General features: G+C 46.2%; 1 protein-coding gene across 2 annotated transcripts in view; it reads left to right on the forward strand.

Annotated features, from left to right (window-relative positions):
* PLA2G7 (phospholipase A2 group VII) overlaps nucleotides 1-21,266 on the forward strand; it is a 48,187-nt gene that overhangs the window by 14,417 nt on the left and 12,504 nt on the right. Inside the window, exons 2-4 of one of the 2 annotated variants that reach the window (XM_075555000.1) lie at nucleotides 11,382-11,537; nucleotides 17,487-17,581; nucleotides 18,028-18,172. In XM_075555000.1, the coding sequence (XP_075411115.1) occupies nucleotides 11,429-11,537; nucleotides 17,487-17,581; nucleotides 18,028-18,172 (349 nt within the window). In that variant the 5' untranslated portion in view covers nucleotides 11,382-11,428. The remainder of the gene's footprint in view (nucleotides 1-11,381; nucleotides 11,538-17,486; nucleotides 17,582-18,027; nucleotides 18,173-21,266) is intronic. The other variant, XM_075555001.1, reaches the window with a different exon arrangement.

Below are 21,266 nucleotides of genomic sequence, written 5' to 3' on the forward strand. Positions count from 1 at the left end.
GACCTGATGATATAGTAATATGTGCATACAAATGCAGATGACTTTGACAGCGCCCAAGTGGCCCATATGAACATGGCTCCAACAGCAGCAACACCGACACGCTGATAATCAGAAAAGCCACTAACGTACAATATTTACAAGTTAAAAAAAAAAAAGACAAAACAAAAAGCCAAAAAAAAAATGCTAGTAGTTCAAGGTCTGTTTGTTGGTCTTTAGGAGTGTTTTCCAGATGAAATTTGTGTGGTGCCACGTCCTGGCCCCAAAGTCCATTCTTTATACTCCCTCGGGATCTCTTTGCTCTGCTTCCCCTGCTGCTCCATTGCACACCCCCAGTGTTTGCCTCAGTATGGTGGGATCAGCTCAGTCGCCCATCCCCCACTGTGTCTCAGGTGCTGTCCGGTGTAGGTCCATGGGTTGGTGCAGGATGTCACATCTCGCAGTGTGGCCAGCTGTATGGTCCTCTCTGTATGATGGGCCCTTTGAGCTGGGCTATCTTCCTGTGGGCTTGGTGGGCCCAGGTGTACTCCACTACGTCCTTTCTCCTTCCTTTGTTTCAGCTTTCTTCTGGATGTGGTGTGGTGGGTCAGTTCCTTTCCCACTCCAGACTATCTATTTTCATTTTCTGTGGTATTCCCTTCAAATGTGGGAGTCGGGCTAATTCTGGATTGGGCCAGCGTATGGTCCAGCCTCTTTGTGTAGTCCTCCGTACTTTACATTGCCCTCCTTGTTTGGTGTGTCGTGGTGGGGTCCGTATGCATGTTCCAGTTCTGTGGGGACACAACCGATACTCTCCCCCGGGTGGGTTAGTACCCTGTTCCCCCCCCCCCATACCATCCACTCGGATTCTCCACCTCCCAGTTCTCCCTCTCCCTGCCCCACTACTCCTTCTTTATGCTGGGCTCCCATGTACCTCCCTAAGTGTGGCCTGCCCTCCCTCCAACTATCTGTGCTTCTCCCCGTTTATTGTGGGACGGATGTTTATTCTTTTATTTCTGTCATGCTGATTGTACTTACCTCAGGGGACTCATGTTGTACCTGTCCCTTTGGGTCTGGCTTACCTCGCTTAACATAATTCCTTCCAGCTCTTCCCATGAAATAACGTGTTTCATATGCTCATCCGTGCTTTTCAGTGCTGCATAGTACTCCATTGTGGGTATGTGCCAAAGTTTGCTAATCCACTCATCTATCGATGGAAACTTAGGCTGTTTCCAAGTCTTTGTGATTGTGAATTGTGCCGCAATAAACATTGGAGCGCATATGACTGGTTGTGTTTTATTGACTGCTTCCACCGGGTATATGTACAGTAGAGGGATGGCTGGGTCATAAGGTAGATTTTTTTTCAATATCTCACCTGTGCATTATTGGATGTTGAGAACTCTTGACCTCTGCTCCCTAGATGCCAAGGGCACCCCTCCCTGAGCAACAGAATGCTTCCAGGCATTGCCAGATGGCTTTTGGGGGTGGTGGTGGCAAACTTGCTCTCTTAGTTAAAAATTACTGCTCTGGGCTGGTGTTCTAGCTGTTCTTTACTTGGTTCATATATATTGTTTCCTTGTCAAAGAAGGACAGAGTTGCTTAGGCAATATTGCTCACAGAGAAACTCCTGATCTCATTTCCATCTAATTGTGAACAGTAGTTTTTACTGGTTTTTGAGCTGAGGAGGAAATGGGTGTAGAATTAGAGGCTTGTGCCTTCAAGGAGCCTGAGTGGCTTAGTGGTTGTACATTGGTTTGTGCTTCACAAAGTCATCAGTTCAACACCACCAGCCAGCCAGCTCTGTGGGAGAAAGATGAGGCTTTCTACTCCCCTAAAGAATTATGGTCTCAGAAATTCACAGGGGGCAGTTCTACCCATACCCTGTAGGGCAGTGGTTCTCAACCTGTGAGTTGAGACCCCTTTGAGGGTTGTACACCCCTTCCACAGGGGTCACCCAATCATAACAGTGGCAAAATTACAGTGATGATGTAGCAATGAAAATAATTTTATGGTTGGGGGGGTGTCACTACAACGAGACATGACATGAGGCATGAGGAAGGTGTCAACTATGAGTTGACATCAACACAATGGCAGTGAGTTTGTTGGGGGGGGTGGTGTTTTGTTTGTGTGCATGTGTGTGTGCATGCGTGTGTGCTTTCGAAGTTGCCACTTTTCTGCAATTTTTAACCTTTTTAACAAACAATATGCAATACTATGTAAGACAACAGCAAAAGACATTACAATAATTTGGTTAGAGACGAGTGCTAGAAGATTGATACTCGCCTCTTTTCATCTTGTTCTAAAATATCCCAAGCAGAAGAGTTTATCTTTTCCCTTAATCGTTCAGTGTGGATTTGGGTATATTTTGTGATTTTTAAAAAGCAGTTATTTTAAACTTTAGTGGACAACGTTGGCTCTCTGGTCTCACTCTTCCTGTAGTCATTATCTATTGAGGTTGTGCAAATTACTGCAGCTTTATTGGCTTATACCAGCATACGTGTTCTTTTACAGTTCTACGGGTCAGACATCTGACACTGAGCTAAAACCAAGAATACGTTCCTTCCTGGCTGGAGTCTCTAGAAGAGAACCTGTCTCTTTGCCTTATCCTCCTAGAGGCTGCCCACATTCCTTAGCTCATGGCCCACTCCCTCCATCTTCAAAGTTAAAAATGACAGGTTGAGTTCTTCTCACATTGCATGATGGTGACCTCCACCTCAGTCTACCGTTAAAAAAAAATGTTTGTGGTTGCATTGAGGTCCCTGAATGGGGCAGAGGATGAATGTGCTTGGCTGGTCACTGAACGATTGGAGGAGTGTGTTCACCCAGCGTTGCCTTGGAATAAAGAGGTTGGTGCCCTACCACCGAGAAATCAACTGTGATTTAAAAAAAAAATTCCCCAGGAACTCGGTTTTGCTCTGACACTGCCGGAAATGTCAGGAGTTGGAATGAGCAATATGGCCACTGCGTTGCAATTACATTGAGCAATACCCACATAATCCATGATCATTTGTTTGTTTTAAGGTCAATTCATTAAGCAACCTTCGTTTCATCTGCAACTTACTTCTCCTTTGCCTTGTTACAAGCATACTCAAAGGTCTTGGAAATAATGATGCGAGCCTTTAAAGGGAGGGGCAAGTATTCTGGTCTCATCCTGGAAGCCAATCACAACAACTCTAGCAAAGAGAGTCCTGACACTGAAAGATGTTTTCATTTCTGAGTCTTTAATGGTAATGGGATCATGAGAGCAGACATACTCTAGATTTTGGCAGGACTAGGTGCGATTGGACAGCTCATAGTTTGTCTGCTCTTGATATTGATGCTCTGGACCTGTTTTACAATAACGGGTGGATTAAGAGATGTTTGGGCTTGTCTCCTGAAGAAAGGAAATGGTGTCTGCTGAGAGCATGACAGTGGTGTTACAATAAGAGGGCGTCAGCGCAGCTAGTTTATGTAGATCTTAGCTGAGTCTTGAGGAAAACAGAAAATGGAAACCCGACTGAGCACATGAGGTCCTCAGAAGAAAGGGGAAAAGGTGATGCCACGTTTTAAATGGCCATACATAGAGCATGGTATCTGAGAGCTCTCCGAAATGTTTTTGATCTGTCAGGAAGAAATGTTGTCTAATAGTCAAAAGGGTCCAAACTGCATAAAATTCTCAAAAGTATTTTTTTTCAAAGTGAATATTTTCATTGGTCTAAAGTCCGTTGGAAAATGGACTAGAACAAAAGACTCACCGGTAGTTTTCAGTTATCCACGGTACACATTTGCTTGCTTTCGCCTCTCCCTCTCCTCTTCCTTTCGGTTTTATGTATGAGGGGCTACAGAAAGTTTGGGGACAAATGGCACTAAAAGATCATGGAGTTTTTTTTCACAAAGCTTTTTGTATCTGGGATCACAAGTAATTCTTACTTGACTTGATACATTACATTAAACAGAAACACTCTTCAGGATCTTACAAAGGTTTAAGTATGTTTTCCCTTTTTTATTAGAAAAGCAATATATGTTACTGTAGAAAGTGTGGAACATAATTATAAAAGTCACACACTCCCCTGCCCCCACTATAGTCACAAAACACGATGTAATGGCTTTGACATGATGTGTTAGGCTGGGTTTTCTAGAGAAACAAAACCAGTGGCATTCATATGATGTACAAGAAAGAAATATCTAGGATGAAAGTGGTCCACATAGTCACTGAGCAGCAAACCCCAGTCTGGTTGAAGTCCATGGGTCAGATGCTCAACTGGAGATGCTTCCTGAATCATCAATGGCCATTGATGAGTGTCGGTTGTTGTGGTGTAGTCGCTGATGGAAGTGGATTTCCATCCATCGTTGTTCACTGCTGGATCACGGGCTTTTGTCTAGTCATCTTAGATTCGCATTGTTCTAAATCTTGGAAGTCAGCAGGGTACTTTCCTGTTTTTCCAGTAGAGCAAGGGCTGAGAGAATGGTGCAGGACCAGGCCGTGTCCCATTCTGGTGTCCATGGGGGCATTCTGTAACCAGCGTTCTCAAGTGTAAATACATTTTACCACACTCAAAGCCTGCGGTTTCAAAACAAAACAAAACCACTTCTCTGTGGTATGAGAACTTTGAAAGTGGAGAGGCTTGTTCAGACATGTCCCCCTGTCCTGTGGTCAGCCTCTCAGGGAGCTTGCTGATCATCAGAAGAGAAACTAAGCCAGTTTCTTAGGGAACTGGGGACTTGGCGGCCACATGAGGCCAAACTTTTGTTCTGAAAAGCAAGAAGTGCTGTTTTTGCTTTACTACCGTGGACATTTGGGGGCCCAGGTTTTAAAAACTTACAATGTCTAACCCCTTGATAAGAACTAGTAGACCAGAATCAGCAGTGAAAGGAAGGAGGGCTTCACACGGGATTATAATCCAGATGTTCTGTGTGACGTGTCTGCTCAGTGGGTTTCAACTGGGGTGCCAACATGAAGGGCAGGGCTAGGAAGGGTCGGCCTCTCATAGCCCATCAGTCAGTGACAGCTGTGTCTGCCTCAAGGGTCCCTGGTGGTGCACACAGTGAACAAGCTGCTCTGCAGGACAACCAGGTGGCAGCCCAGTCCCATTAATTGTGCACCTCCGAGACCCTGGGGACCAGTTCTATTGAATCAGGATCAACTTGATGAAAATGGGTGCTTTGGCCTTGGGATCATTAGGACAGAGGTTAGCTGGACGAAGCCCCGGAGCACAGCCAGGCGGAACAGATCAATGGAAGCTCCAGACCTCGCTGCATCTCATACCTTCCACGCTGTCCCTCCCCTCCTCCCATGCACGTATCCACACACCTGTGTCATGGGGCTGCGGATGCTCTCCTTTCTGTTCAGAAGTCATGTCTGTGTGAATGCAGCAGGATTCACCAACGTCAGACAGCTGAAAGGCCCTCTCTGCTGCGGTGCAGGGGGAAACCTCACCGTGTGAAGCATAGCCGTTCAAACTCAGACGGATTTTCTTTAAGGCTCCTCTCCGTTCTTGCCTCCGCTTCCTTCTCAACGCCCCACTCCCAGTCCACCTCGTGTCTTTCTCATCAAGACCTCAGCTCAGCACGACGGAACATGCCCTGTGTCTGAAGGGCCTGCCTTCTTCTCCTGAGCCACCTCGTTAGCCTGCTCAGTGGTTTTCCACGAGGGCCGAAAACATGAAGTGCAGGGCGAGGAAGGGTTGGCCTATCGTTGGCCATCCATCAGTCAGTGATGGCTGTGTCTGCCTTGAGAGTCCGGGGTGGTGCAATCAGTTAACAAAGGCAGCTAATCACAGAAACATGGAAGGTTCAAGTCTCTCAGAAGAAAGTCCTGGCAATCCACCTACTTCCCCCCTCCCTCCCACCCCAAATCAGCCATTGAAAACCCCACAGAGCGCACTTGTACTCTCACATGCATAGGGTCACCGGGAGCCCGTCAGCTTGATGGCAACTGGTCTTTCTACCTCACCTGGTTTTTTCCCTTCTTCTTAAGTAAACCAGCGCACTGGAGGCTGCTCTGACGGTCTGAGTTGAAGTTAGACTCGGCCTCTGCTTGTCCTAAGGAGCAGCTGACAGCGACGGCCCCAAAACGAGCCGAGAGGCCGGGAACCTAGCCCCCGTCCTCCCGTCAGCGGCTTGTGATAGGTTTGTCAGGAGCACTTGTGAATACTTCCAGAACCTTGCTTCATCAAGCCCTCTCCCCGACCCCAGGGATGCCATTCCTGTTTAAACACACGAAAGGTAAAGCCGATGAAGCAAATGCTATCAAAATCTTTCTTGTGGCCATGTGGGGCCTTGGCTGTCCTATCTGTAATTTCATTTCATAAAGATGTGTCCAGAACTGCGTTTCACAGTTGAAGCTCCCGAGAGAGGTCTGGCTTAAAGAGTCACATCCAGCAAGGTCACCCGTGATAAGCCAGTCAGGTAAAGCTTCCAGATCAAGGGAACCGTTTGCATTTATAGAAGAAAAAAAGATCCCTGATTTTGTTTGCCGGTACACTATAGGAAGAGAAAGGAGGCCTGGTTGTGTAGTAGGTTATATATCGGCCTGTTACCTGCAAGGTCGGCAGTTCAAGACCCTGAGAAGTTCTACAGGAGCTAGATGAGGTTTCTGTAAATATTTCCAGCCTCAGAAGCCCACGGCGACGCTTCCACTCTGTCCTGTGGGGTCGCTAGGCGTGGGACGGACTCAGTGGTGGACACATGAGAAGAGGTGGTCGTCCAGGAACAGAACTGCTTGCTGGGAGGTTTCCTCTGTGAGCGCTGTCTGTCCCCTCTCTCCCTGAAACGCAGAAGTTTGATCTCTTATAATAATGTCAACACTGACTTTGCTGGCTGTTGTTCTTAGCAGAGCTTGGCGATAGAGAGCAACTGACTTCCTCCTGTCAGAAACGGCCTAAAGTTTGTTGCTGTGTGAGCCAGAGTGGATGCCAGCTTTGAGGATCTGGTTTGGGGAACATTGCAAAGTCGTCTGAGCTCTAAAACATCTCTCACATCTCTCTCCAGTGGCCCACAACACTTTCTTTTGGAATAAACTTCAGGGTGTTAAAATGATGTTCCAACAGAAGTCCCTGATTAGAAATTGAAAAAAAATTTTTAATTAATTAATACACCTTTTTCTTACCATGTTGACTTTGTATTGCTCTGATGTTGAAAGCTATGCCACCAGTATTCCACCTACCGGCAGGATCACTTATGATAAGCCACGGGAGTAAAGCTGCCAGACTGAGAGGGACTAGAAAGAAAGGCCTGGCCATCTACCTCTAGAATTTAGCTAATGAAAATGCTCCTTCACAACACAATACTTTCTAAGAAGAAGCTGGGAGAGACGCTCCACAGGTTGGAAGGCACTCACTCAAACCACACAGTGGTGGCAACACGACTCTCGGGAGCCACCAATCTTGAAGATGGTGCGGGTGGTGGCCACGTTTCACTCTGTTACACAGACGTCCACCATGCGTCTGAGTCCGCTGGATGGCAACAAACCACCCCAGCCTCTCAGCAGCTTGCTCTTCATGAGGGATTTACAACTTGTAGGGCCAGAAGTCAAGGGTGTAGTAATTTTAAGGTTACATTGTAGGTCACCGTGGGAGCCCACAGGGAGGTGCGTGGGCATTGCTGAGGCACTAATATCTGTGGGCAGAAAGAAGGTCAATGAGCACAAAGTGTACCAAGAAGTGCAGGGACAATAGCAATGACAATTTCTCGGGAAACTTGGAGCCCTTAAGAAAACCCTAGAAATGGATTTCGACCCCTCAATGGAGCAAGGGGAGGAAGGCCAAGGAGTGCTTTTCCGTTAGCAAATACAAGGGCTTCCTGTCCTTCCCGCAAGGGTTGTTTGTGGCTTGGCTTTCGTTTTGTGAACGCATATTGTGCAACTGCTTAACTCCCTTGGAAAACCGAATGCTCCTTAGAGGGGAAGATGGTGAGGCTTGGCCTTAGGTACGTAGGACATGTTATCCGGAGAAATCAGTCCCTGGTCAAGGAGAAGGTCAGTGAATGAAATGATGCCCTACAGGGAGAAGGACCGACCCAGCGGCTGCAACCATGGGCTCAGATGTAGCAGTCCTGGTGAGGGTGGCACAGGACCAGGCAGTGTTGGACACAGGGTCGCTCTGAGTTACCGACTCCATGGCACCTAACAGCAGCTGTACTTACCCGTAGCGATGAGTCATGCCGGGGCGGTAACCCACGGATGCTCAGATTTGTGTCCGGAACTCTGGTGGCACAATAGTTAAGCACTCCACTACGATCTGAAAGGAGGTGGTCCCCACCCACTGGGGCCTCAGTGGGGAAAGATGTGGTTGTCTACTTCCGTCAAAATGTACAGCCCTGTGGGTCAGTTCTGCTCTGTCCTATGGGGTCATCAGGAGCCAGAACCCACTCCTCCAGTGGATTTGCTCACCAGTAGAAATACAAAGACAAATGAGAATCGTCCCGTCCCCCAGGAGCTCCCTGGCTTTGACGAAGCATTTTTGTCAACAGACGAGTACAAGAGAACCCCTAACTGGCTAGAACGGCATCTTGCACAGATTGCTATGCGAGCTAAAAGGAGGGAGCCTGAAGCCTGACTGTGCTTGTCCACCAGACTGTGCCTCTCCATAGGGATCAGCCTTCCCTGGTGAAATCCACGGGGAGTCAAGTCCAAAGAAGACTTCTTTCCTGGCCCTTTCGTAAGGGCTGCCCCCTTTTGCAGGCAGTTTAGCAAGAGTTGAGCATAACTTCAATCCCAACACACCAGGAAAGGGCAGTGCTGGGAAACTGCCCTTTGTGGGCCTGGGCAGGTGAAGCAAAGCACTGGGGTCCAGTGGAGCATGTCTATCCCTCGCAGTCAAAGGTGGGAGGCCCGAGGCCGGTGGCAGAGCTTTCTGTATCCCACTGCTCTTCCTGCATCCGTGGAAGTGAAAGACACGGGTGGTGCAGATTGCAGCTCTTATTCTGTGCTGCCCTGGTGAGCTGCAGCTCAGTCAGTCCAACAACCCGAGACACAGTGGAAAGAGATGCTCTCCAGGCCTGAGCCAGCCCCGTCCTAGGAGACAATCATATCCATGGGGAACCATAGCGTTGCATCAGCTGATTTTCCAAAGTAAATCCTTTGTAATCCATTGTAAATTCCAAAGTAAATCTCCCTAATCTTTCTTTTTTTAAAAAATCATTTTATTAGGGACTCATACAACTCTTATCATGATCCATACATACATCAATTGTGTAAATCACATTTGTACATTCATTGCCCCCATCTTTCTCAAAATATTTGCTCTCCACTTAAGCCCCTGGCATCAGCTCCTTATTTTTCCCCTCCCTCCCCGCTCCCCATTCCCTCATGAACCCTTGAAAATTTATAAATTATTATTTTGTCATATCTTGCCCTGTCTGACGTCTCCCTTCACCCACTTATAGGCAGATCCTTGTAATTGGTTCCCCCTTTCTACCCTACCCTCCCTCCACCCTCCTGGTATTGCCACTCACCGCTGGTCCTGAAGGAATCATCCACCCTGGATTCCCTGTGTTTCCAGTTCCTCTCTGTACCAGTGTACATCCTCTGGTCTAACCAGATTTATAAGGTAGAATTGGGAGCATGATAGTGGGTGGAGAGAAAGCATTTAAGAACTAGAGGAAAGTTGTATGTTTCATCGTTGCTAAACTGCACCCTGACTGGCTCATCTCCTCCCTGCAACCCTTCCATAAGAGGATGTACAGTTGCCTACAGATGGGCTTTGGTCTCCACCCTGAACTCCCCCTCATTCACAATGATATCATTTTTTGTTCTGATGATGCCTGATACCTGATCCCTGTTCCATTTGACACCTCGTGATCGCACAAGCTGGTGTGCTTCTTCCATGTGGACTTTGTTGCTTCTGAGCTAGATGGCCTCCAGTTTATCTTCAAGCCTTTAAGATCCCAGACGCTATATCTTTTTATAGCTGGGCACCATCAGCTTTCTTTGCCACATTTGCTTATGCACCCATTTATCTTCAGTAATCGTATCAGGGAGATAAGCATATAAGTATGTGATTTTTTGTTCTTTGATGCCTGATAACTGATCCCTTTGGCACTTTGTGATCACACAGGCTGGTGTGTTCTTCCATGTGGGCTTTGTTGCTTCTGAGCTAGATGGTCGGTTGTTTATCTTCAAGCCTTTAAGACCCCCCACATGCTATAACTTTTGATAGCCGGGCACCATCAGCTTTAGTCACCACATTTGCTTATGCTCCCGCGTTGTCTTCAGCAATTGTGTCGGGAAGGCGAGCATCATAGAATGCCAGTTTAATAGAACAAAGTGTGCTTGCATTGAGGGAGTACTTGAGTGAAGGCCCAGCGTCCATCTGCTACCTTAATACTAAACCTATAAATATATGCACATAGATCTAGTTCCACATCCTTATATATAAATATATTTACATAGGTGCATGCCTGTATTTAGACCTCTCTAGTTCTTTCCTCTATTTCCTTTTACTTTCCTCTTGTCCCAATCTTTCTTAATCCTAGAAAACTTCACTCAAACCTCTGCTGAAAGGCAGCCTCCTAGCAACATGCAAGCCTCCACTGACAGGTGGGTGGTGATGGTGCATGATGTGCAATGGGTAGGAATTCCACCAGGGCTTCCTTCCAATGGGAAGGGCAGGGATTCTATGGCTGAATCAGGAATGGCCCCAGGCTGCTGCCTTAGGAATAAGGGCATGGGGAAAATGGAAGCCAGTTAAGAGGTTATTGCCATCATCCAAGTTAGAGATGCCAGGGGCTTAGAAGTGTGCCATCACCGCAGAAAATCAGAGGGGGAAAACTTAAAGGAAAATGGAATGCACACGCATCTGAGAATGATCTCTGGGAACTGTGTTAGCTATAACACCTAACTGTAGCTAGCCTGGAGCTTGCTTCATCCAGCCATTCAGCAAACATTACTGAACTTCAGTTTGATAGCAGATCCTCTGTTGGGCACTAGGGATAGCAAGCCAGATCTGACCTCTGCCTTTAGGAAGCTGGTAGTCTACCAGGATTACAAAGATTGTGCTGTCTCCATCATCATCATCATCATCATCATCATCATCATCCCCAACGGCAGCGGCGGCGATATAATGACTTTATAATTATAACAAAAACCTTGTGGATGTTTACCGCATACCAGCTGTGACACGCATGGGTATTATCAGGGCTATCATATGCGATTGCTATGTACCACCAGAGTTTCATGCTATCCTGTATGCCCACACTCGAGCCTACCATAACCGATAACCGCCTTGAAGTCCATCTGCAACCCAGCATTACTAATGCGTCTCCCTGCCCTGTACCCATCTAAAACCCAGCCCAGGAAAATGCATGTTCTAATCCCCCCACCCCGCATAATATCTCTTTCCTTTATAACATATAAAGTCCTGTTATTAGCACATCACTCCCTGTCAGCCTTCGTCAGCCCTCTTTATTGCACGCTTCTTTTCTCTCAGATCCGCTGTGAAGAACATTAAGCTGCAGCCACCACTAGGCCACCAAGATGGTGCCGTCCAAATTGCACGCCCTTGTCTGCCTCTGCAGCTGCCTTGTGCTGGCTTATCCTTTTGAATGGCAAGACCTCAATCCCATTTCCTATATCACCCCATCAGGTAAGAGATTTCTTTTTATTATTATTATTATTATTTAACAACTTGAGCAACTAACAAATTGACAGCTGGCCCCAAAGAAATTACATGTAGGACAGGGAGAGGGGAGACCACCAAAGCAAGCCTTATTGAGAAGCATGCGTATGAGGATGCTCTAGTCTCCTGAGGTCTGAGAACCCACCTTCGCCCAGTTCCAGCTGGGACTGAAGAAGCATCTCCTCCTTTTCTCTTCTCTCCTGTCCTGTCTTTTCTCTTCTCATCTCTCATAACTGAGGATATAACCGGAGTGAGACGTCTTAAGACAAATTGAAACTCATCTTTCAACCACTGTGGAGAAGTTCTTCAATTGCACCCCTTCCCTGCCTCCATGTCCTAGTCATTGCCACTCGCTCTGCCCAGTAACTCAATGGCTCCGCAGTCCACTCAAAGGGCAACCTTACAGTCTGCCTCCACAGGGGTGAGGAAGAGGCAGGTGTCTTGATCAACTGGCATGAGGCAGCACAGTAGTGGGGATAGTGTGGGGAGACAGCAACTTATGGTCTTGGGGTCCAGAGGGAAGCAGTCTTTTCTGCTGAATCATGGAAGTAGGAACCAAGAAGTGGTCAGAAGCTCCTGATGAGAATTGCCCTTCCTCACTTACTCTTTCTTCATTTGTGGTGGGAAGGAAGAAGAGATAGAGGAAGGCTTAGGCAAGCCTAGGAAGGTTGGCTAAAACTGGGTAGTGATCTCTAGACAGAAGGGTCTCTATTGTTGCTCTTCTCAGAAGGTGCTGTAGGCCCCATCTAGTCTCCTAATGGGAGCAGCGGGGGTGGCCTCTGATGGCATCACATAATCTCTGCCTACAGACATGTGCACCTAGATCCAGATGTTCAGGCTTGGCAGGTGACTCATGAGCGTGACATTTACAGAAGATCTTTCATAACCCTGTGGTTTATGAATAAGTTCTGCCCTGGTTGAGGAAATGAATGCATTAGCAGGAAAAGGGCTGCATCTTAACCCTTCAATTGCCTAATTGGTATAATCTCTCTTAGGTCTGTTCCTTTAGTACCAGGAGGCTCGGGGCACCAGTAACTCGGGCAAAAAGCCTGCAGTCAAGCTCAAGGAGCTTTACAGACTAGTTGAGATTAAGTTAATTTTTTCCAGAGCCTTTTCGCACAATTGGCAAATTACCAACTAGGATAAAATGACACCTTTCACTTTTCCTTGGTACAGAATTGTGTATCCCTCGTGTTTAGAATTATTTGTGAAACTGGTATGGGACTGTAGAAACCTGAGGACAGGGACATGGCTTTTTTGGGCTATGTATTTCCAGCAGTGAGCCAATGCCCATCCTTGTACTGTAAGTTTGTTTGTTTGTTTAATCAAATGAATGCATAATTATTTTTTTCAAAATTAGTGGGCAAGGTTTATTAAGTAATGATTACAATAATGCATCATTGTTTATGATATTTTTATTAAATGGTGTGTTAGTACGGGTAGACTAGAGAAAGAAGTCGCCTGATTGACAGGATAAACACCACCCCTTCACGCTTAATCCTCAAATTGACACCAGATTATGTAACCACCACAAATGGGAAGATAGAAAATAGGACTCTGTTGGTAAAAGGCTTGTACTTATGGGTTAAAAAAAGAGCCTAGCAAGGTTGTAAATCTTGATGGGATTAGAAAGCTTCATCTTTCTCTTGCAAAGCAGCTGGTGGCTTTGAACTGCAACTTTGTGGTTGGTATCTAATACCCACTCGACAGCACCCATTAAATATGGGCAACAGATCTCATTTGCTAAAGGAGGACATAAAACCATCCAAGAAAAGGTAATTTTCCTGGCTTGTATACCGTTAGGAAGAATCATACACCATTAGGTTAAAACAAAGCAAGTGAGGCACACTTTAGAGGATCCTGGATAGAGTTAGGAGTCCTGGTGGTGTAGTTATGTAGTGGGCTGTGATCCACAAGACCACCAGTTTGAAACCACCAGTCATTCCTCAGGAGAAAGACTGGGCTTTCTACTCCTGTAAACAGGGACAGCCTCGGAAACTCACAAGGGTAGTTCTACCCTGTCCTGTAGGCTTGTTATGAGCCAGCATCAACCCAATGAAAGTGAGTTTGGTTTGGTTTGGCTTTGGATAGAGTAGAAGAAGAATGTAAAACAGCATTCAAAACTCATGAAAAAGACCTGGCTTGCTGGTTGGATAGGAACTAATGGAATTCTTGAGACTGTGGCCACTGGTCACCATGCAGGTCTGGAAATGAATTTACCTCATGGCTCTATATTTAACCAAGCAGTAGATCTATATGCGCAGCTTAGATCCATCAAGCACTGAGATCCAAAGGGCAGCATTTAGCCAACGACACAGTTCAGCAGGGCCCGGAAAAGAAGGCAAATGAGGTGAACAAGATCCACAGAAAAGTGGGATAAGTGGCATTTCCTGATGGGGATTCTATTCCATGAGATGAAACAAACTGTGAGAATTGTTACAGGGAATACTGATCTGCTCTGCGAACCTTCACCCAGTTGAGACGAAAAGGCTAGATAAATAAGTAAAATAAAGCAGACGTGTTAGTTTGGGTAGACTAGAGAAACAAATCTATGGAGACTCATGTGTATATTAGAAAGAAGTTTATATACAAAAGCAATAGAATATTGAGAAAACATTCCAGCCGAGTTCAGATCAAGTCCATAAGTCTGATATTAGCCCATATATAACAATCTAGAAAGTCTTCTGATTCAGGAAACACATGCAATGATGTCAACTGCAGGAAGATCACAGGCCAGTGGGTGGGATGTGTTGTGGATCCAGTGGCAGTAGAAGCATCTCAACACTAGCAGAGGTCTCCATGTGGCTTCGCTGGCTCCATAGATCTGGCCCCATCACCTTTCTTCATGTGTCTTCTCCACAGAGATGTCTTGCAGGGAGTGAGCCAAGGGACAGTGTCTCTGGCCTCCAAGGAGGAAAATACAGGAATTCCCAGAATCCTCAGGGGAAGGCCATGCCCACACAAAGGCCTCCTTGGCTATACAATGATGGACAGGCTAGACTCCACCACTTCCCTCTTAATCCTCCAGTTGACAAATGATTATGTAACTACCACAGCAGAAGAGAGACATTTTGACCACAGATTTCTGTCATCTGGAGTGTGGCCATTGCGCTGAACAAACATCCTTTTTTAGGATGACTCCTCATAGTTACAGAGATTCGAGACCCCGGCTGAGCCAACCACATGTGGCTGAGCTCTTTCTGCAGATGCCTTGGATCTGGCCAGGTAGGGGATTCAGAAGACCCATGTTCAAATTCAAGTGAACTCAAAGTTTCCTGAGAGCTATTTGGAATGGGAAAACCTAGAACCTCAATTTGATTTGTGGGGGCCCCCTAAGATCAAGTAGATGTGGTGGAACGAGGCCCTTCTGGGTTGTAGGAAAAGGTTGTCCGGGCCCAGATGCACCTTAGGTCTCACACAAGGAACCTGGGATGCTCATGGCTCCAAGATGGAACTCAAAGCCTCCGAGTTCCCGTCTCTGGGGATGTGTGCCAAAAAAAACAACTTTCTGCCATCAAGTCAGTGCCCTTTCTCAGTGACCCTGTAGCAGAGGAGTCAAACTGGTGGCCCATGGGCCACATGCGGCCCCTGAGGTAATTTTTTGTGGCCCGCAATGCTCTGAAATAAAATGAAAATATAAAAAAATACTGTACACACAATTCCCTCATTAACCCTTGAACTACTGAAAATGAGTATACATTTATACGCGTCCACAGGCCCACAGTGTATACTCACATTGTGAGTATACAGCTATTTTTGTCCATTAAATTAAATAAAATGGCATACAGATCAAGATTAACTGATAAACATCTATCTGCCTTATTGAAGATTGTTCTCAGTCTTTGAATCTAGATATTGGAAAACTAGTAGGAGGAACATTGCTGGCAAGTTTCGGGCAAAAAAAGGAATAATTTTAGTTTTAGAAATACATTAAATAAAATAAATGTTTAAATAAAAGCAATTATATATATATAGTGTTTTAATTATCCTATCCATATTCCTGAATCTTCACTTCAAAATACAAATTGAACAAAATTTGTAAATGTGATGTAGCCCACGTGACTCTTGCCTGTTGCACCAATGGCCTGCGTTTTCATGGAGTTTGACGCCCTGCCCTATAGGACGGGGTAGAACTGCTCCTGTGGGTTTCCTAGACTAACTCGTTATGGGAGTAACAAGCCCTGGTTTTCTCCCTCCAAGCAGCTGGTGGTTTTGAACTGCTGGCCTCGAGGATGGCAGCCTAACTCATAACCACTATACCACCAGCGGTCTTGTAGAGGTCTTCTAGCAAGCCCTTAATTAACCTTGCCAGGGCTCTCTGCAGAGCAGGGCACATAGGCTCACAGGCTGCTCCTAACTGGAAGGGAATGTAGACACAACCCCTGCCATCCTCCGACTGATGTCTTCCTGGTACACCATGACGCATGGCAGAGGCGGCAGTCTTTCACAGGCTAGGAGGACCCTCAGACAGTTCTAAGTACACTCTGAAATGATAGCCTCACAGGTAAAGCTTTTTTTAAAAAAATCCCTGGGTAACTGTCTAGACAGGTCAGAGTTCAGAATCCAATCCCAGGGGAAATATTTCGCTCCAGTGTATATCTGCTGAAATGTGTCTTCAAGGTACACCGTGCATTATTTTGGTAAATAGAGTGAACAACCTCTATAGAAGGGACTGATAGCAGTTGGCCGTCTAGTATGTGTCAGGCTGTGAGTTCCAATAGACCCAGGGCCTGCCCATGGACTTGAGATTCACCTTGTACATCTATGAATCTCAATGCCTTTCAATCCCAGCACACTAGAAGGTGTCACAGTTAAAGCTAGACCACTAAGCGAAAGGTGGGTCATTGGGACCCACCAGGAGGCACCTTGGCAGAAAAGTCTGGTGATCAGCTTCTGACAGGTCACTGGCACAAAAATTCTTTGGGACCATTCTACTCTGACACACCTGGGTTCGCCAGAGCATCAACAACAACTGACGGTGTTCGTTGTCCGTCAATGATGTATTTGCTTAGAAGGACCTGGCAGATATGAACCGCACATCAGACTGCCTTCGACAAAAGATGTCAATCCATTCCTGCTTCTAGAATAACTCAAAATTCATTGGCTAATTGCCTTGTGCTCTTGCCCCGTCTCCGGGAGCTGTGGGAGGATGCAGATGACGATGGGTAGATCGAAGGTGTGTAAGACGGTGAGGAGGGTTGGCAACTGTCCGTCCCAGAGACCGTGAGAGTGTTGACTCAGAAGAAATTGAGCCAGGGGGTCAGGATATATTAGAAAAAATAATTCTAAGCTAAATCCAAATCCAAGAAGTTGAGGCTTGATTGGCTATCCGGAGTTAATAAGAATGAGGTGGGAGGATAGGATGACTCCCAGATTCTGGCTTGAGATGGGTATGATTGGGCTGATGGAGTTTCAGGCTCCACCGTGTAGGTTCGGGGAAGAAGGGTGGGGAAGAGTCCTTTCGTTTCCTTTTGAACCTTGGGCCCTGATGCTTCTCTGTGAAGCACATCTGGCCGATGGAAAGTTAGAAGCACAAATCTAAAATGTGGGGTGGTCGTTATGTTTATAGGAAACAAATAGGGCAAGGCACTGTTCATGTGACCTGGATCAGCATAGAATAAAGTTTTCTGTATTATGGGATCGATGGTCCTACATGCCTTGCCAGAAAGGTTATATCTGCCTCCATCATTTACTGTGCCCCCCGCCCCCATACCCCATCGCCTTGTACACACCAGGGCCTCAATCATTGTATGCGCTGGAAACAGGGAGACCAGATAGCAGGGCCATTACCTTGCTGCCCTTGGGATTCTTTTGCATAATCGAGTCAGGGCTGGAGTTGATGACAAATGAGATGATATTAACCTGTTGTTTCCATGTCTTGTTCTTTTGTTTTAACGCGACTGGATAACATGCAAGCTTGGATGACCTCTTTAAACCACAGTAAAATTCCCAGAGGAAAAGGAAGTTATCCGGTTGGTTGTGCAGACTTGATGTCCAACTACACCAACAAGGTAACGCTGGATGATTACAGCTTCTCCATACGTGCTTTTTGTACTGCCTGTGTGATGCCTCACGAGGGGCTGTTGGAAATTGATGCCGAGAACGGCCCACTTGGCCACGTGAGCAGCAGCATCAGAAGGCTTCGGCTAGCTTGGCCATTCCCCAGTTCTTTGCTGTCCGCCGACGGACTCATCTGCAACTTGTCTGTGTGTTCCTGCTCATTGGTGGCTAAAGCCACGTTGCTGATCACTTCTTTTCTCTTCACAAGCAGATTGCTCTGTTGCCCTTTTCCAGGTGAGTGGTTTTCAGTCACCATCACAGCGGCTTCAAGTGTTTCGGATTCTTTTCATGAAATACATTTGTACGTGGGCCCTCATGAGCGACATGTGCAAAAGACCTGTTGGGATATGTTTGAGAAATAATTTTGCAAGCTCTTATAATTGTTCTGTCTCAACAGGGCAGCTTCTTGCGTCTCTACTATCCATGCCAAGACGAGGACCGTGGCGATGCTCTTTGGATCCCGAACAAAGAATACTTTGGGGGGATTAGTAAATTTCTTGGAGCACACAATTTTATGGCCAAAATTTTGAACGTAATCTTTGGTAAGGTTTCTGTTGGTCTTGCTTTGTACACTCTGGAATTTAAGCAACCACAACACAACCTGGAAAACAGCAAGCCCTGCAGGCAGTTACAGACCAAGTCAATCTCCCCCTACCTAAACTTCCCCTAAGATGGCAAAGAAAAGCCCAGGCCACTGTGAGGAAAGCAAGGATTCTTTCTGAATCTGATGGGTGAGGGCGGGAGAGGAGCAGACTGATGCTAACAAGCCCCAGGACTGCTCCTCCATGCCCTTCCTTCAGTGCCAGGAGAGGAGCACGTGGGCTGGGATGCTAGCACATTCAAGACCGGAGATATGTGTATATATATATATACAACTTACCCAGTGACGGTATTTTATCGGCTATTACTTTTTTTTATGCATTAAACCATAAATAGGTTTACATCTCCTCAACTTTTTATCATATTTATTTGTAACTTTCAGCTTTTGAATATAAAATGTCTCACATTATGAAACGATGTTTTGCAATGTATGTGGAACATTATTACTTTTATGAACTATAATCTTCATGAAATTATAAACTTGTAAAAATAATCATAATCCATAATGCTTTGAAAAATTAGAAGAATTAAGGCTCAGAACGTCTTCATGTCTGTTTGTGTAACGGGAGATGACTTGAGCGATTGAGGTGATGCTTTATATTTCACTGAGGTTTGAGCCTGATCAGTGCACAACTCCTTGCAAAACAATTCAAACAAATAGTAACTATTTGATTTAAACAACATGCACTAAAATGCTAAATAAACAAAACGAACATGAAGACAGCCATGTTTGATATATTCACTACTGATGTAAACACCCAAATAGACGAGGTAGTTAAAATATATCCAAGCAGATGGCATCTGAAGACAGCGTGTAGAAATCATGAGTTATGTTGTGATCCATCCGTAACAGGTGGTGCTTGAAACACGAGTAAACCGGGGATCCGTCTGCAATGTGCTGGGATCCTTCTAGAGCAGCGGTTCTTAACCTGTGGGTCACGACAACTTTGGGAGTTGACCCTTTCAGAGGGGTTGTTCAATTCATAAAAGATGCAAAATGACAGTGATGATGATGAAAATGATTTTGTGGTTGGGGGAGTCATCATCACACGAGGAACTGTATTAAAAGGTAGCAGCATCTGGAAGGTTGCGAACCACTGTTCTAAAGGCAGGAAGAGAAGGGAGGAGGGAAAGAGAGAAGACTAGCAGAGGGAGGGAAGGAGGGAACCAGGAAGGGCAGGAGGGCGGGAATGAAGGCAGAAGGGGGGGGTGAGAAAGCAAAAATCAAAACTACGATGCTCAAGATCTAAAAGAAATGTCCCATCAGTGTCATAAATGAGAGAGACTAGAGACTCATGGCAGTCCCCACCTGCTGCAGGACCAGTCTCCCTCACTAAGATCGCGCTTCCGCCCCTGATAATCTTGTGTGTGTCTTTCACCACTCTTATCTACAGCACACGATCACAGACTTCTCCTTCCTTATGGGTTTGACCAGATGCCACTGCGTAGCCCACGTTGATAACATCCTCTAAACTATCTGCAATATTTTAGATTCATTTTAAACATCCCTGTGTTGTTTTTAATTGAACATTTTATAATAAGAATGATACGGTTATACCTGCATGCTTTCCTGGCACTCTGAGTATCTTCTGAGAGAAGTGGCACAGTGAGTAGGTACTTACTTGGCTGTTAACCAAAAGGTTGGCCGTTCGAACCCACCCATGAGGGAAAGACCTCTCCATCTGCATCCATAAAGACTACAACCCAGAAAACCCTTTGACGCTGTTCTGCGCGGTCACACTGCGAGTCCGGTCCGACTCAAGAGCAGCAACCACATAGCTGGAATCCCTTTCCCTAGTGATCTCCACCGCCTTTATGAAGACGTCTCTATTTCTGAGGGAAGGTTCGCTGGTAGCGCTGACAGCAGTACCAAGACGGGAAGAGAAGGCCATCACTCCTGTCCTTTTAACTGTTTTCCTATGTGACTGGAGGCTTTCCTTACACTATAAGGAAATTAAATATTATTATACTGTAATTAAATATTAGTCTCACAAAACTTTTGTGAGAGAGATGCTGTTTTCTCCCACTGTATAAGAGAGGAATCTGGAACTCAAGAGAGTCCCCGTCACTTGTCTGAGACCAATTGCCAGCAGGTAGCAAAAGATGAGTCAGGAGGTCCCTGCTCATTCTACCTACGACGGGGCTGTGACCAGGCTGACTGAAGTCTCCAGTCCCCAGGTTCTGCTTCTCAGGGGACTATTCCTGAACTTCCTGGTGGTTTGACTTGAATTCTGTCCCCTAAAATATATGCTGGAATCCTAGCCTTATCCATGTGGACCTCATTCTAATGGAAACAGGGTTTTCTTGGTTCTGTGGATTAGGTCTCATCGGTGTGCTTTATGTCCTACACCTAATCCCTGTAGGATAGAAGGCGCAGCTTCATGGTGCGGTGACCAAGTACCCAGCTGCTAACTAAAAGGCCTTTCTGCAGTTCAAACCCACCGAGCTGCCCCAAGGGAGGAGAGCATGGGAATTTGCTCCTGTAAAAATGGGAGCTGAGGAAACGCTGTGGAGGGTTGCCCTGAGTTGGAATCCATTCAGCGTCGTCCAGCAGCAACCTCAACGCCTCGGCAAGAGCCCTTGGTGGGGATGGTGTTTACTAACTGAAGACAGTGGAAGCAGAAGAGTACACGCCCGGGCATTCCAGGGGTTGCAGGCTACTGGAAACTAAAATAGATGAGAGGGCTTCTCCCTACAGCCTGTCCACCACCCCCCCCAACCAAACCCACTCCCTTGGAGTCAATCCTGGCTCAAAGCAACCCTGTAGAAGGGGCTTCAGGCTGTCAATCTTTACTTGGTCAGACAGCCTCAGCTTTCCCCATGGCTAGTGGATTTGAACTGATGGCTTTGAGGGTAACCGTCCAATGCTTACCCCATAGGGCTTCTTTCCTTAGAGCTAGTGCCTTGGATATATACGTGTTGCCTCCTAAACTGTGAGAAAATGAATCTTTGCTCTGTAATGTCACCTACAGGGTAAGTCCAGCTTTAGAACATTCACTCCACAGGGTTGTCAAGGTTTGGGAATGCCCATCAGGA

The sequence above is a fragment of the Tenrec ecaudatus genome, chromosome 7, assembly GCF_050624435.1.
Source record: "Tenrec ecaudatus isolate mTenEca1 chromosome 7, mTenEca1.hap1, whole genome shotgun sequence".
Classification (NCBI taxonomy): Eukaryota; Metazoa; Chordata; class Mammalia; order Afrosoricida; family Tenrecidae; genus Tenrec; species Tenrec ecaudatus.